This window comes from Engraulis encrasicolus, chromosome 9 (assembly GCF_034702125.1).
Source record: "Engraulis encrasicolus isolate BLACKSEA-1 chromosome 9, IST_EnEncr_1.0, whole genome shotgun sequence".
NCBI classification, from domain to species: domain Eukaryota; kingdom Metazoa; phylum Chordata; class Actinopteri; order Clupeiformes; family Engraulidae; genus Engraulis; species Engraulis encrasicolus.
The window spans coordinates 37,042,850-37,060,300 of NC_085865.1; the positions used below are offsets into that span (position 1 = coordinate 37,042,850).

The 17,451-nt window shown below is 44.9% G+C and overlaps 1 protein-coding gene across 1 annotated transcript; it reads right to left on the bottom strand.

Annotated features, from left to right (window-relative positions):
* Positions 1-1,647: 1,647 nt before the first annotated feature.
* htr5ab (5-hydroxytryptamine (serotonin) receptor 5A, genome duplicate b) lies at positions 1,648-17,205 on the bottom strand. Its single transcript, XM_063206292.1, has 5 exons — positions 17,163-17,205; positions 16,491-16,816; positions 14,799-15,029; positions 13,833-13,994; positions 1,648-1,980 (listed from the first exon to the last, which is right to left on the bottom strand). The coding sequence occupies exons 1-5, from the start codon at positions 17,203-17,205 to the stop codon at positions 1,648-1,650; spliced, it is 1,095 nt and encodes a 364-aa protein (XP_063062362.1).
* Positions 17,206-17,451: the final 246 nt, after the last annotated feature.

The following is a 17,451-nucleotide window of genomic DNA, read 5'->3' on the forward strand; positions in this document are numbered from 1 at the left end:
TCATAAGGTAAGCTCTTCCTAACTGAAGAAAAGTCTTTCTCTCCAAGACCTGAGGCTTGAGTCCTCTTTCAGCCTTTACAGCCTCCAGGCTGAAACAAACACAACTCAGGAAATGTTCTTTCACACTCCGCACTCTTACAGTTCAGTCAGTTTCACATTTTAGTTTTGAAGTGCTTACTTCTGTACTTTACATTCACAGTGGCCACTGCAGTCTTTTTTGGGGTTATTTTGTCCAAGTTGACAAGATAGTTGCTAATCTTTTTCTTGGCAAATATGTACAATCTGCAGGTAATGTCCACCCGATGCCAACACGGCTCCCCGGTGCCCAGCTCTGTTGTACGCCAGAGGTCCTTGATATTGTGCATTCATCAGCCTGTCTGTCTCTGAGTTAACATCCTGAAATATGAATCACTCATTTTCCAGCTACAAAGTTAGCCTATTTATAGCTGTGCAATACTGCAATATCAGTGTTTACCCTTGGCCTTCATTCCATTCCTTTTCTCATTTCCACCTCTCTGCTTCTATTTTGATTTCAACCAATCACTGTATTTCTCTGACTACAGTCTTCTCACAGGCTCTCTCCATCCCCATCCCCATCTCCGGCCTCTCAAAGTCCTTATCTCCCCTTTGTCACCCTATAGGAATTTCAGTCCAGCCAGGATGGGTTCACAAACCATTTACACCGAGAACTGAAGTGCTTGACGTCCATGGTGTTTCATTGACAGAGAACATTGATTCACGACCAAAAAAAACATGTCACAGTTTCCTGAATAACACCAGACGATCTCACAAGTGAGATAGTTGGGAGGCTACCTATTCAATTTCTTGTAGGAAAGGCGTGGTTTACGATTGCCCATGGTCGTTTATTGAAGGTTATGAATTGGCATATACGGAGCACATAGCCAATCGTGTCCCTTGTTTCAATTCAAACAAACTGCAGTCATTGCTTTTCCACCCCTCCCCGCTCTCTGATTGGACCCCAAGATCTCGTTGAGGAATAGAATCCATGCTTTCTTTCAGACCGTAACGATTGTGCAAAGCAGCATTGGATTTCCCAGGCCAATGTTACAATGCACAAATTTTCGGTTTCTGTTTTCTGCAACAGTTTGATTTATTTTCTGGCAAACATCGACCTATACATTAGGGGCACTAAGGGGCTGGGAACAGCACCGGCGTAGTTGTCCATCATTCTTCAAAAAACATTTACAGTTAGGACTGAAGAACTTGTTCACAGAAGAAAGTCTTTCCTAAGAACATGTGAATCAGCACTGGTATTTTCGGTCCCCTGTCCTTTGTGAAACCTCCTGTGTGTGTGTCTCTCTCTCTCTCTCTCTCTCTCTCTCTCTCTCTCTCTCTCTCTCTCTCTCTCTCTCTCTGCATTTCTCCAGTGTCTCCCTATTCCTCCATCCCCAGTCTCCATTGCCTCTCCTCTTCTGTCTGCCTTATAGGTGCCAGAAAGGGGGATGCAGTGGTGCATTGGCATCCCCACCTTTGGGCTCCCTAAATGAGGCTTCCTCAGCTTTTACTGCAGACAAATGAGTGTACTGCAGCAGCAGTAACATTGTTTAGAAATAAAGAATGAAGCGGAAAATAACTGCACTGCCACTTTAAAACTCGTTCCGGCGCCCTTGGCCTGCCCTCTCTCATTCAGCGTTGCCAGGTGAAGAGGTTGCGGAAAGCGTTGTTGTAGTTCTTGTTGAACGCCGTGTAGATGAGCGGGTTGAAGAAGGAGTTGGAGTACCCGAGCCAGAGGAAGACGCTCTTCCAGATGGGCGGGATGTCGCAGGAGCAGAGCGGGATGACGAGCTCGGTGAGGAAGAATGGGATCCAGCACAGCACGAAGACGCCGATCAGGATGCCCACCATCAGGGCCGCCCGCCGCTCCTTCTGCTCGCGCCACGTCTCGCCGTCCGCCTGGAAGGACACGGTGGCGTGGCGCGCCGCGAAGGCCATCTGGGGCTGCCGCTCCGCCTCCTTCACCTGGGAGACAGGAGGGAGGAGGAGGAGGAGAGGGGAGGGGAGAGGGGAGGAGAGGGGAGAGGAGAGATATGAGGAGGAGAGGGGGAGGAGGAGAGAGGGAGGAAGAGGGGAGATATGAGGAGGAGAGGGGGAGGAGGAGAGAGGGATGAAGAGGGGAGAGGAGATATGAGGAGGAGAGAGGGAGGAAGAGGGGAGATATGACAACAAAAGGGAGGGCAGGAGTGGAGGATGAAAAAGAGGAAGAGGAGAAAGATATGAGGAGGAGAGGGGGAAGAGGAGGTGGAAGGAGGAAGAGGAAGAGAAAGCGGAGGAAAAGGAAGAGAGGAGAGAGAATGAAGAAAAGAGGGAAGGGAAGGAGAGGAGAGGAGTGGCGGAAGAGGAAGAGTAGAGAGGAGATATGAGTAGGTAGACAGAGGAAGAGGAGAGAGGGAGGACAGGAGAGGAAGAGGGGAGGAAAGGAAAATGGAAGAGCAAAGGGTAAACAAGTGGAGAAGAGGAAAGGGAAAGAGGGGGAGAGGGCAGGGAAGATATGGAGGAGGAGAACAGGAGAGGAGAGTGAGGAGAAGAGGAGATGAAAAGAGAGAGAAGAGGAATGGGGATAGGAGGAATGGGGATGAAAAAAGGAGAAGGATGAAAAGATGGGAGTATGAGAGAGGAGAGGAGAAGCAGAGGAGAGGAGACAGAAGAGGAAGAGAAAGGTGGAGAGGAGGGCAGGAGGGATGAAACAAAACCGAACGGAGGATTGAAGGAGATGAGATGAACAGATGAAAGGACAGGAGAGAGGGATGAAAGGAGAAGAAGAAAAGAGGACAATAAGAGGGGAGGATAAGAGAAAATATGAGAAGTGAGAAAAAGGGGAGTAGAGGAGGAGGAGAGGAGAGGAGAGGAGGACTCAAGAGTAAAGGAGAACAAGAGAATAGAGGAGAGGGGAGGAATGGAGATAGAAAGAAAGAAAAGTTAAAAGATGAAAACAAGACAGGAGAATTGAGAATAGGAGAGGAGAAAAGAAAAGAAACACAAAGAGAGAAAATAATAGTAAGCCCAAAAAACGTCATTGCAACAGACTTGGTTCCTCTCAGCACAAATGAAAAATTGTCAAATACTTCAAGTGCACTCTCCGACTGGTGAACTACCCCCCCCCCCATCCCCCCCCAGTTCTAATAGTTCTGTTTCATTTCTGTTCTGCAGTTGCTGTCAGCTTCCGTAGCCTCTATTGAATCCACAATGGTTGTCTCGTCCACCTGCCTTCACTGGAACTTCCTTTCCAATTCGGCGAACAATATTGGTGTCAGAGTGTCTTCTATTGTGCCCTGCCAGACCAATAACTGATTCATACGCTCTGCCCTTTCTGTAAAACTGTCCACAAAAACCCTGGCGTTTACAGAGGCGCATTACAATCTTTGTCCTCCTGTCCACTTTTGCCATTTTACAGGCTCAGGCTGACCTTTTAACAATAAGTGAGACATCGCCCCATTGTAGCCTATCTGGTGTTTGAGTCACTCCTTGAGGTGGGGGACGGTCACAGGAACTGCAGCGGAGAGTTAATGATAGAACAAAAAGACTGCAGTGGAGAGGAAGAAGAAAGGAGAAGAGGAACCAGATGTTCCTGATGAGAGACTGAGTGATGGGATGATAGAAGGGACGAGAGAGAGAGAGAGAGAGAGAGAGAGAGAGAGAGAGAGAGAGAGAGAGAGAGAGAGAGAGAGAGAGAGAGAGACAAACAGAGAGACAGAGAAAGAGAGAATTTTGTGTGAGACAGAGAGACAGACAGAACATATGTATGTGTGTGACAGAAAAAGTGTGTGTGTGTGTGTGTGTGCGTGCGTGCGTGCGTGCGTGCGTGCGTGCGTGCGTGCGTGCGTGTGTGTGTGTGTGTGTGTGTGCGTGCGTGCGTGCGTGCGTGCGTGCGTGTGTGTGTGTGTGTATGAGAGAGGGGGGTGCAGGTTGTCTGTGAGCAAGTGGTTTGATGAGTGACAGTATAAACCTTTGTTCTAAATCAGTCAAGGCCGCCTGGGCTGCATCACTTGCTGTTCCATTCGTGAAAGAAAGAAAGAGAGAGAGAGAGAGAGACAGACAGACAGACAGACAGACAGACAGACAGACAGACAGACAGACAGACAGACAGACAGACAGACAGAGATGCAGAGAGAAAGAGGAAACGTGAGAGTGCATGTAAAAGGGCAAAATGAAATCAGAGAAGCAGGTAAAATGTTCAATCCTTGCCGAGGTCATGACTACTCGTTGATGCAGCAAAGTATTCCTGATGACAAGAGCATGTAATCACAACCAGCTTCCACAATGAGTAAACCCCTTCACACATGCATGCCCACACACCAAAAACAATCACAGACAGACACACACATGCACATGTGTGCACATAATGCGAGTGCACGCTCACACACACACACACACACACACACACACACACACACACACACACACACACACACACACACACACACACACACACACACACACACACACACACACACACACACACACACACACACACACACACACAAAGTGGGCAGAATTTCTCTGGCTCTCTGATTTTTCCATGTAATCATAATCACCTCCCACTTTGTATAAATTCTGTGCTTTGTTTTTCGTTATTCTGTAAAGTGCTGCACACTGTACAGTGTTTCCCACACTCATATTCCTGTTTATGTTCTCTTTTATAAGATACTTTGGGTAGCAGTGTCTGTTGAATACAATGTAATGTAATAGTAGCACTTTCAAAGAGTTGAGCTAATGGGAATAGAAATCGTGTGTTAAATCGACACTTAGAGAGTACACTGGAACTGAATAAACGAAGATGTTAAATTGGTGTTAAGATGTTAAAAGAAGATGTTAAATTGATGTTAAGATGTTAAAAGAAGATGTTAAACTGTGTTATAAGATGTTAAATTGACTCTCTGAGTGTTGAATTAACACTGCAAAATTGACAGCATGGATGGATGGATGGTTGGTTGGTATGGAGAAAGCCTGAGCTTGGGCTCCTTCTGTTCAGCATGCCCCTGGGAGACCAGCAGGGCCAAACTAACAACTGCTCTTTCCCGGCCGATAACAAGCTAGGCTGCAGTCTATTCCCTCTGTGGCAATGCCTTACAATAGTAGTGCTTAAACCCCCAGAAAGAAACTCACACATGTGTACACACGCACATACACACAGACGCACATACAGGTGTGCACGTACACACACACACAGTAACACACAGACACAGACACAGACACAGACACACACACACACACACACAGACACACACACACACACAATCTCAGACACACAAACACACACACACACACACACACACACACACACACACACACACACACACACACACACACACACACACACACACACACACACACACACACACACACACACACACACACACACAAGCCAGAAAAGAACCGAACTGCTGAAAGGTCAGTAAGTCCAAGGAGACTTTACAGTTTACGAGCGATAAATCACCAATGGATTCTGTATAGTGGTGTGTAGGTAGCAAGGAGCAGAGGAGCATAAAAGCTAAGGCAGGCCAAACAGAGCTGTTATGCTTTTACCCCTGTGAAAATATCTTGGCCCTATACAATGTTCTACTGAAAGAACGTGGAGACATCATACAACAATAGAGCATTTTTTTGCTATTGCTAAAGCTTTGTTTTTGGGTTGTGCAGCTTTACCAACTTCTGTTTGCCAAATGTATAGTACACATTGTAAACGTTAGTAGTAGACGATTTTGATAGTGCTTCAAGTACCTTTCTAATGACACTCGTCTTACGTGTACCTGGTGTGCATAGGACTTCAGCAAGGGACATTTGAAAGAAAAATGACCTACTTGTCAGGAAATTAAAAAAAGTTGAGAGTGCACTACGGGGCAGCACAGTACAGTGCTTAGAAATGGGCTTTGACAATCAGTCACGACTCTGAGGTCCTCGGACACTTTTCTTTTTGATGTGGCGTCCTTGGGTACCTCGAGCACACAAAGCAGCGTAATAACGGAGACGCGCACAAAGAACAGAACTCCCACTCCACTGCCAAACATTCCCTCATAGAGAGAGAGAGAGAGAGAGCGAGCGAGCGAGAGAGAGAGAGAGCGAGCGAGCGAGAGAGATAGCAAGAGCAAGAGAGAGGGATGGAGAGAGAGAGAGCTGTACCTCTTGTGTTACCTGAAGTAAACCGTGTAATGTGTTCTGAAACAAGTGTGTGTGTAGTTCTAATTATTTTTCACTGGAAAACAAGCAGTCCTGAAGTACATTATTTCATTCTCACATTTAATTTTCATTCCTCTTCCTTTCCCCCCTAAAACTCTCTGGCTCTGTCTAGACTTTTCATCCATTCATTCACTGTATACTTCACCTAATAGTTCACTATGAAAATGTTTCACCCGCCCGCTTGCCCCCTCACATGTCTAATGAGGTAGATAAACTCAAGATTTTGAAATGGCATGTTTATTCCGATATTCATTGACATTCGTTGATATTCGTTGGGGCCATCCATCAGATTTTGCTCATTTTATCCCCACAGTCGGCGGAAATGGTCAGGGGAGAATCATTGCTCGTCTGCTGATGACTCATTTAAGCAATCGGCTCACTTGTGAAGGTGATTAATCAACTTCAAATGTTGCCTCCCTTGGAGTAGACGTGAGCGGATGACATTATCCTCCTTCCTTCCTGTGTTCCTGTGCACTTCCTGTCTCCAGCCGTAATTGGGCATAGTTCAGAATTAACATTCTGCGACACGTTCCCCATCCATCTATGGGAAGAAATCCCCCCCCCCCCTCTCCTCTCCACTGCCCTGTCCTCCACCACCCTCCCACAGTGGGACAACATGTCTGATGACTTATCAAGGTGTTTGTTTCCCTGTTTCCTAAAATAGCCTGACTGGTAATTGTGAAATGGGTTGCCTAGAGATGCATGCGCCACCCTTCCCCGGCAGGTATGTTCTTCCTTTCTTTAATTGAGCGGAGAGCAAAGAAATGTATGGGAGAAAAAAGGAAGACTTACAATGGGGAAATGATTGGTTGCCATGGCGTGACTGACTGGAAGAGTGGAAATAGAGAATGGAGGAGAAGATTGTTAGCCGGAGAAAGGGGAGGATGGAGGGGCGGTCAGAGAGAGAGAGAGAGAGAGAGAGAGAGAGACAGAGAGAGAGAGAGAGAGAGAGAGAGCAAGATGGAGAGGGAGAGAGAGAAGAGAGAGTGGAGGATATTGTTAACAAAAATAGATAGATAGATAGATAGATAGATAGATAGATAGATAGATAGATAGATAGATAGATAGATAGATAGATAGATAGATAGATAGATAGATAGATAGAGTGGAGGAGGTTATCAGAGTGAGAGATGGAGAGAAATATATATATATATATATATATATATATATATATATATAGAGAGAGAGAGAGAGAGAGAGAGAATGGAAGACATGATTGTTAGCAGAAGATTGGCGGGGGTAGTGTGTGTGTGTGTGTGTGTGTGTGTGTGTGTGTGTGTGTGTGTGTGTGTGTGTGTGTGTGTGTGTGTGTGTGTGTGTGTGTGTGTGTGTGCGCACGTGTGTGTGTGTGTGTGTGTGTGTGTGTGTTGGATGGTGGGCAGTGGGTTGGTCAGCGGAGTAGAATGGGGTCTTAATGACATGTCTGAATACATTAGTGTTGATGAGACGAGTCATCCCTCCCCCTGACTACAAGGAGCAGTCCAGAACACACACACACACACACACACACACACACACACACACACACACACACACACACACACACACACACACACACACACACACACACACACACACACACACACACAGAGACACACGCACAAACACACACACACACACAGTTCCAAACAGCATGTGTTGAGTACTGCTCTGCAGAGATCACCAGTCAATATTGACAAGAATGTCTTAAACAGAGAGCTGTCAATGGGGGGTGGGAGGTGATGTAACTTTACATGTAATCTTACACATGCACCTACCCCATAATTAGACACGGCCAAAAACACTGTGTGTGTGTGTGTGTGTGTGTGTGCGTGTGTGTGTGTTTGTGCGTGCGTACCTGCGTGCGTGCGTGCATGCATGTGTATATGTCTGTGTGTTAGTGTGTGTTTGTGTGCTTTCATGCGTGTGTGCTGGTGTGTGTGTTTGTGTGTGTGTGTGTGTGTGTGTGTGTGTGTGTGTGTGTGTGTGTGTGTGTGTGTGTGTGTGTGTGTGTGTGTGTGTGTGTGTGTGTGTGTGTGTGTGTGTGTGTGTGTGTGTGTGTGTGCATGTTGACAGCATATTGTGTTGTGGTTGTTGCCTTAATTTATGAAGCCATGCACTGTAAAATGGGTCTGGGCAATAGGCCAAGTCACAAGGAGACCATATGTAATATGTCATCCCTATAGCACAGACGACTCGACAAGTTTACAATGAGGATGCCGTACTGTACAGGGGCAGACTGGCATTGGTAAACTGGATAGAAAAAGTAAAAGTTCTGCCAGATATTCCTTCTGCCTATGCTCCAAACAGGTGATTTCACTAATTAAGCTCATCAACCTGACTGTAGGGATGAGGCTGTTAGTAACAGCTGGTTCATCATATTGGCTGGAGCTAATTTGTGGCAGGGTTTTTACCAGTGGTGTAGTCTATTTTTTTAAGTGGGTATACTGTATATTTGAGCATTTTTGAAGTGGGTATACTGTGCTATTCTAAATACAGAATCAATCAATTTTAGGTGGGTATACTGAAATCCCTGACATTTTGAGGTGGGTATACTGTGTATACCTGCGTTCTACGTAGACTACACCACTGTTTTTTACATTCTGAGCCCGGGATGTCCATCGCTGATGGTGCAGCCCTTAGGTGCAGATGGGCCCGCTGTCGGTTCAACTCACTGTCCACTGAAAAAGCTCAACTACAGGATAACAGCATCGCTTCAGTCTTACGCAGGATTGACCATTACCATTTTTGGCAAAAACAAGCTTTTAGAAGAGGATTTGCAGGAAGGGATACACTTGAATCTGACATCTTAAAAGATTAAGATGGAAAGACCTCAAAGTCTGCATTAAGTCCTCTATTGATATTAATAAGAACAGGCAGTACCTTTTGTCCACCTACAAGATGGCTATCTGAATAGACACCACATGAATGGAAAACAATTTGGAGATAAAGGGAGGTGTAGAGAGGATTTGTTATTGCCATGAGGAGAAGGTCTTACAGTGTGTCACAGAAGTGAGTACACCCCTCACATTTCTCCAGATTTGTAAGTATACCTTTTCATGGGACAACATTAAAGAAATTTCAATTTGGCAAAATGAACAGTATAGCCAGTGTACAACAGTGAACCACTTCAATTAATTGTTCACTCAAAAAATTCAAAATACAGCCATTCGTATCTCAAAATGTACCTCCCAAAAGTGAGTACACCCTATGTTAAAACCCCATAGAGAGGATCACAATCTGCTTCAGTTGTCAAACTCACATCACAGTTTGACATGTGCGTATGTTTCTTTTGGTGAAATGCAGCTTTCCCATGTTGACAGCATTTATGCAGCCCCAAACCTAAATGTGAAGAGTGTATTAACTTCTGTCAAACACTGTATAAACCACCTTTCACTGGTGATAAAAACTGTTTAGTTCATAAAATGTACTCATCAATCATTCGTAGCAGTGTGTCTCAAATAAAATTTAATGGTGGAGCTTTTTCTTACTGCCATTAAAAAGAGTGCAGTAAAAGTCATATACTCTGCTCCTTTCACTAATGAAATTCTGTACGTATGTTATGACTTGAACTGTAGTCACCATGCACAAGCACCAAATACAATTGCATGGCAAAGGTCTAACATTCTGTGGTATATTCTAGGACGTCAGCACTTGAAATGTACTCATCAGCAAAAGCCCTAGCAGTGCCAAATGAGACATAATGACAGAGCGCGCTCTAATTAGCATTAGAAAGAGAAGAGTAGTGTTCTGTTCCTTTCAATGATAGAAGATAGACAGGTAGTACATTACCTGTAGGACTTGACGTGTAAAATACAAATGAATGGCAGAGGTTTTACATTCTTTCGGCATATTCTACAGTATGCTAGAATGTTGATACTTGAAATGTATGAAATGTAACTCCCAGGTCAGACGCTTGGATGTGCGAGCTTTTACCTTCAACTTGAATACTTGAAATGTACTCATCAATCATGAATAGCAATGTCAAATAAAATGTAACGGCACAGCTTTTTCCTACCGGCATTGAAAGAGCAGAGTAGTCTTATATTCTGCTCCCTTACCTGACAGTAGTATGCTGTGTATGTAGGCTATGTATGTGGAGTCTAGCCAGCATACAGACATGTGCCAATACAACTGCATGGGAGATGGATGTCCTGCCCCTTTCCCAAACAATATAATGTCTTAGTTTCATGTAAAATGTATTCATTGATTTTAACATATGCAGTAGCCTATATCAATCTATCGCTTATGCTGGGTATGTCCAGAGGTGCATCTTGCCACCAGGCAAGGCAGGCAGCCGCTTGGGGCCCCCAAGACCATAGATAGTGATTAACAGCCCACATTTTACTACAGTACTGTCCTATTTCCACATTGACAGAACATTACTTACTCTTTTTTATCATGCTTTTATTGAATCCATTTTATCTTTCTGCCTGGTGTGTTGGTTTAACAATTTGTCCCTGAAAAATAGAAACTCCCTTAACCAAATAGTTAAGTGGTCCAGCAGGCTCATTGGAGAGCCTCAACTTAACCCTGAAGCCCTCTACAATAGACAGCTGCAGAGGATAGCTGAGTCCATCTTACAAGATGGCTCCCATCCACTATATAAAGAGTTCCAGCTTCTGCCCTCTGGCCACAGATATAGCCTGCCTGCCTGTCGAACAAAGCGTTTCAGAGGAAGCTTTGTCCCCTCTGCAATTAGAGAAATTAATAATAGAGCGTCCAAACACAGGCTATGATTCCCTGTAGGCCTATCTGATTGTGTTATTTATTGCTTGAACTGTTTTTTCACTGTTTCTACTGTTTTTAATTCCTTAGACAAGAGTCTTATTTTACTAGGTATTTATCAAGCTAGTTACTTCTCATCATGTATTTTATACTCCTTTTTATCATATATTTAATAATCTATTCTTATTTAGTACCCCTGTCACTTTATGTGACACCATGTCTCTTTGATAGGATGCACTAGGTCACTTTTGGTATTATCCATATGTTCATTGTAGGTTGCTTGAATGTTATGTGTGTCCTATGTCCTGAATGTTTTGTATGAGCGAAGCTCACGTTACTGCAAATCAAATCTACCCTTGGGTACCAATAAAGTAATCTAAAAATTTAAATTCTAAATTCTAAAATTTTGGTTCAAATGCTCATTTTTTTGCGTTTTCGCTTGGGGCCCCACCTGACCCTAGAATTGCCTCTGGGTATGTCTATATCCAACCTGCACACACACTTTCTATTTTCCACTTTAGCATACTCAAAAATCACTTATGCTTAGTCGGCCCTGCCTCCATCCACATCTTTATCCCCAGTGCCACCCTTACCCCTCTCCCTAGCATAAAAGACACAGCCCTCAGAATGCCCCCTCCAAACAGAGACAACACTGAGCACTGAATACTGTCCCCTACACCAGTGGTCTCCAATTATTTTTCCCCGAAGGCCAAATTGTGTAGCGCAAATAAGGCTGAGGGCCAAACAAATCGCCTGACCGTATGACCACAGATAGCACACAGACAGCGCATTTTCATTTGTTCCAACCTAATTCATTTGATTGAACACACACACACACACACACACACACACACACACACACACACACACACACACACACACACACACACCTTTTATTAGGGCCCGAGCACCGAAGTGCAAGGGCCACGCGGTGGCCCTTCGCCCTCTCGGTGCGAAGCCCTATTGTTTTCCTAAGGATTATTATTATTATTATTATTATTCTCCCTTGGTATTTAGCCACGTTGGGCCATTTTTCAGGTACTTCCGGTGCTCGGACACTTACGCCACTTGGTACACAGATCGGAGATAGCCACCGCTACTCAGGCACCGAATATCAACCCCTGATGGGACACGGGGACGACGCCACGCCCCCAAACGCGTTTAGGGGTGGGGCCAACATATACTTTGAGCTAGAGACTCGGGAGTTTTTTTAAAATGTGTATCTCACTAAGGCGCATAATAAAGTCCAATACAACGATATGGCCACGCCCAACAGGAAGTGAGATATTTTGACTTTTTTGGCACTTTTTGGAATTTTTTGGCATTTGTTTCGGACTTTAACGTACTTGTCCTACACCGTACATCGTATTGACTTCATATTCGGTGGACATGACCTCAAGGCATTGACGATAATATATTGCAAAGGAATTTTTGATATCTCGTAATTTGACAAGATGGCGGCTCAATGAATTTGGGTATATAAATTGGGTTCTTCCGGTGGTCGGACACTTACGCCACTTGGTAAACACATTGGAGATTCCCACCACTAGTCAGACGCAGAATCTTAACCCCTGATGGAGCGCGGGTACGAGGCCACGCCCCCAAATGCGTTTAGGGCCGGGGCCAACATATACTTTGAACTACAGACTCGGGAGTTTTTTTAAGGTGTGTATCTCACTACGGCGCATAATAAAGTCCATACAACGATATGGCCACGCCCAACAGGAAGTTTAGGGGCGGGGCCAACTTCTACTTTGAGCTACAGACTCGGGAGTTTCTTAAAGTTGTGTATCTCACTAAGGCGCACAATAAAGTCCATGCAACGATATGGCCACGCCCAACAGGAAGTGACATATTTTGACTTTTTTGTCATTTTAAAACAGGAAGTTGGCCACCATTTCAGTTTGGAGTGTTTTAAAACCGTGCAAACGCACACATGTATGCATATAATGAATACTGACTTTTGTATTTGCCTGAAATTGAGGCCACACCCCCAAACACGTTTAGGGGCGGGGCCAACATCTACTTTGAGCTACAGACTTGGGAGTTTTTTTAAGATGTGTATCTCACTAAGGCGCAAAATAAAGTCCATACAACGATATGGCCACGCCCAACAGGAAGTGACATATTTTGACTTTTTTGGCATTTTAAAACGCACACATGTATGCATATAATACATGTTGCTTGAAAGTAAGTTTTGTGTATCTGGCTTAGACAAACAAAAAATGGTGATGGGGCGCTGGCAATATGCCCCGGCCCTGCAACGTAGGTGCGAGGGCCCGTCATCGCCGCTTGCGGCTTTAATTTTTATTTTATTTCTTCTTCACCTTTCTTCTGCACACTTGTTTTCCACCGGCCATGCATTTCAATACAATTGACACGAAAGTGTCTCTATGTACATAATAATTTGATAAATAAATATCCTTGAATCCTTGAATCCTTGAACCTCATGGCGGGCCAAATGTTTGCCATGCCCGGGCCGGATCTGGCCCACGGACCGCCATTTGGAGACCACTGCCCTACACCTTCCCCAACCCCCACACCGACCACCATGGCCGTTAGCATCTCTACCATCAACATACCCACCCCAAACTCTATTCCCACTCAAACACATGTAGTACGGCCCTACTGTGGCTCTAATGATAGGGCACTGGGCTGCTACGTCGGCGACCCGGGTTTGATTCTGGCTCCGGTCCTTTGGTGATACCTACCCATCTCTCTCTCCCTGCTCATTTCCTGTCACTCTTTCACTGTCTTATCATAAATAAAGTCACAAAAAACACATTTCATACCTCAACTACCTCTACCAAGGGCATGAGTTGGTTTTGCGTAACTTGATGCAGAACTTGTCCCTCAACCCGAACCCAAACACTAAAACTAACCCAAAACCCAACACAAACACCACCACCACGCTTGACACCAACACGTACCTCCACCTCTTCTGCCATGGGCGTGATGGTGTTGGTCTTCCGTGATCCGATGCGGAACTTGGCGGCCTTATAGATCTTCCAGTAGACGAAGAGCACCACGCAGAGTGGCAGGTAGAAAGCCCCGAAGGTGGAGAAGATGGTGTAGGACGGGTCCTGGCTCACCTGCAGACCATGTTGATAGTGGTACATTTCATTACACTAAAGAGACACCATAAAATAAAGAACCCCAAGGTTCCTTAGAGCAATGTTAACAATGTACAGTCATTCTATAATTTGCCACGGCACGCCAGATGATCCCTCACAGCACACTAGTGTTCCCCGGCACAGTAGTTGAAAAACATTGCCTTAGAGAGCCTATAGGGGTTTTTCAACAGTGGCAATCAAAGTTTCCTCAAATTACCATTTGGTTGCTTGATTCTCTCCAAGAAAACCTTGAGGATCTTCCAAGATCCAATTTGTCACATGTACATAGGTTCCTCTGAGTGGCAATCCAAGTTTCCTCATGTAACCTTTTGTTTTCTATGTTCTCTGAAGAGCCTTCAAAAACACTTTCAAAGAGGTTCTTCCGAGATCCAACTTGTTTACAGTATGGGTCCCTCTGTGAACTTATCAGTTCCCCAGAAAACTTTTAAGGGTTCCTCCACAGTGGCAAACTGACAATTCTTCTGGGAACTCCTAATTTACATTCCATTAGACTTAGCTGACGCCTTCATTCAAACTGACTTTTAAGTACAGGATATTTTAAGTACAGGGTATTGGTTACAGTCCCTGGAGCAGTGTGGAGTTAGGTGCCTTGCTCAAGGGCACCTCAGCCATGGAGTGAGATAGGGAGTGGAAGGGTGGGATTCGAACCTGCAATCCTCTGATTCTTCTCCTTATCCACTAGGCCTGATCCTGATCCTCTGATCTTGTCTCCTTAACCACTAGGCCACGGCTGTAATTTCTACTTTTGCCCACTGTGCTCACCTGGCATTCCAGGTGCTCCTCCGAGTAGGTCTCTCCCCAGCCGAAGAGCGGCGAAAGCGAGATGACGGAGGACAGCACCCAGGTGAGTGCGATCATCACGTTGGAGATGCGTTTGCGCGTCTTGAGCGTGTACTCCAGGTGTCGCGTGATGGACCAGTAGCGGTCCAGGGCGATGGCGGTGACGTTCCAGATGCTCGCCGTGCAGCACAGCACATCGAAGGAGATCCAGGCCTTGGTACACAGTAAAAAATGGGGTGTCAAAAGTGCAGAGTCAGCCTATACAACTCTAGATAGAGTCATTGCCAGTGTCATTGCCAACAGTTACACTATTTTTGAATGGTACCAAATGCTATCTGAAATGGGATTAATTCTGACTCTTAAAGACTTAAATTGGCACCACATTTTTTACTGTGTAGTAATACGCTTTTATGGCTTTATAAAGTGTCAAACACAAAGTCAACACAAAATGATTGAGTGCTTGTTCCATAAAGCTATTTAAAATGCAATTTTCATAGACCACTTAAAGGGGCTACAGGTAGGATTAAAAGTTTAATTAATCATTGTACCGAGTCAGCCGATTGTTCAGTGAATCTTTAGTAAGTGAACGATGACTCTCGCGACCACTTCCATGGTCCGCTGTCAGAAAACCCTGAATGCAACTTTTTGACCGAGCGGTCCGAAGGAGTCTTGTGGGAAACACTTTTTATACGAAAAATCGCTTTACGTACCGTATTCAGATTTGTATCAACTTCTGGCATTCCGTGATGAAAAACTCTATTTAAGTTATTTATTTATTTATTGAAGTTTATTTGAACAGCATTTTTTCCATTACGCCGTAGATTTTTAGAGAGGCATGCCACGGTCACCGTGCAAACGACGTCATCCTACCTTGTGCCCCTTTAACTATTTTGATTGGAAGCTAACATCGAGGCAACTGGATATGGGTTAATGTTACTGTATCTGATTTTTACGACCAAATTTAACAACAAAACAGTGATATCATTGATTTTGACTGAGAAGCATAATAAAAACACATGACTTGGGAATGTTTTTGAAAAAGGATAAAGCCTTTTGGAAAAGAGCAGGCTGTTAAAGAACTTTGAGCTGCATTATTATATACTGACACTAGAGCTGCACAGCAAAAAGGCTAGGCCTATATAGATCACAGAGTTAATAAAAATGAAATGTTTATTCAACACTTAAAGAGTCGATTTAAAATCTTCCAGATTGTAGGCCTATTTGGTCCCAGAGTTCCCTTAGTGTTGAATTAACACTGCATTTTTAAACTAATGAATCATCTAATGATCATGTTATCATCTAATCATCTAATTATCTATTTAATTTACCTGCCAGAGAAGCCTACCAGCTTCCAGCAGCGTCCATGCAGCTCATGCAGCAGGCTCAATGTTGAATTGACACAACATAATGTACTTTGTAATTATTAGGGAACAATGAAGGCTATCTGGTCTGTCTAATTCACCTGGCAGAGTAGTCTGCTCAATGGCCAGGCTCAATGTTGAATTAACACAACATAATGTACTTCGTAATCATCACGCAACAATGAAGGCTATGTGGTCTGTCTAATTCACCTGGCAAAGTAGCAATGGCCAGGCTCAATGTTGAATTAACACAACATAATGTACTTCGTAATCATCATGCAACAATGAAGGCTATCTGGTCTGTCTAATTCACCTGGCAGAGTAGCCTGCCGAGCTTCCAGCGGCGTCCGTTGAGCTCGTGCACCAGGCTGAGCGGCATGACCAAGCCGGCCACCATCACGTCCGAGATGGCCATGGAGGCCACCAAGTTGTGGGGCACACGGTGGAAGGTGCGCACGCGCAGGATGGTGACCAGGACCAGCAGGTTCCAGACGAACGTGGCCACCACCAGCATGGCCAGGAGGGTCAGGGCCAACACGGAGAACACTGAGAAGGGACGGTAGAAGCTGGTGCCGCTGCCGCTGAGGTCTTCTGCTGCATCATCTTCTGTAGCGGTGCTACCCAGCAGCTCGTCTATACCTGCACAGTAAAAAATATTCCAAAAAGTTTTAATTTCACTCTATGGTCAGTGTCAGTGTTCTTTTGCAATGACTTCTGCTGACGTTGTTGTGAAGTTCAGCAGTGGAGAAAGTGGCCATTTTCACACTAAACTTCACAACAAAAAGTAGTAAGCTTTAGTCAAAAGTAAGCTTTACAAGAGTACAAGTACACTTTGAGAGTCACATTACTCTAGCAGCGGAGAAAGTGGCCATTTTCACACTAGAGTAATGTGACTCTCAAAGTGTACTTGTACTCTTGTAAAGCTTACTCTGAAATATTGACACCCCATTGTTTGCTGCGCAGCTCGTCCATACTCCAGGCCTACCTGTGGCGTTGAGGTTGAGGTTGGTGTTGGTGGGGGCGGCCATGATGATGAGGGTGGTGGAGGAGTTTGGGAACAGCATGGTGGAGGCAACGCCGTCCGCCATCCTGCCGACACACACCGTTCGTTACGTCTGATTCCCTCTCGCGTGCAGGTGCACACGATTTCAAGTCTCAGTTGTAAATGCAGGTTCAGGAGAAGGAGGACACCAGCAGATCAGTGGGGTAAGATGGTACGCTCCATCCCACTTCTTGCGTTGCTGTTTGGGTACTTAAATTTCTTGGTCTGCAAG

Coding starts and splice junctions, on each gene's coding strand:
- htr5ab (XM_063206292.1), bottom strand. CDS start 17,205: ATGGCCGCCCCCACCAACACCAACCTCAACCTCAACGCCACAG. Junction 16,817..17,162: donor CCTCAACCTCAACGCCACAG/GTAGGCCTGGAG, acceptor TTTACTGTGCAG/GTATAGACGAGCTGCTGGGT. Junction 15,030..16,490: donor TCGGCAGGCTACTCTGCCAG/GTGAATTAGACA, acceptor CTGTGTACCAAG/GCCTGGATCTCCTTCGATGT.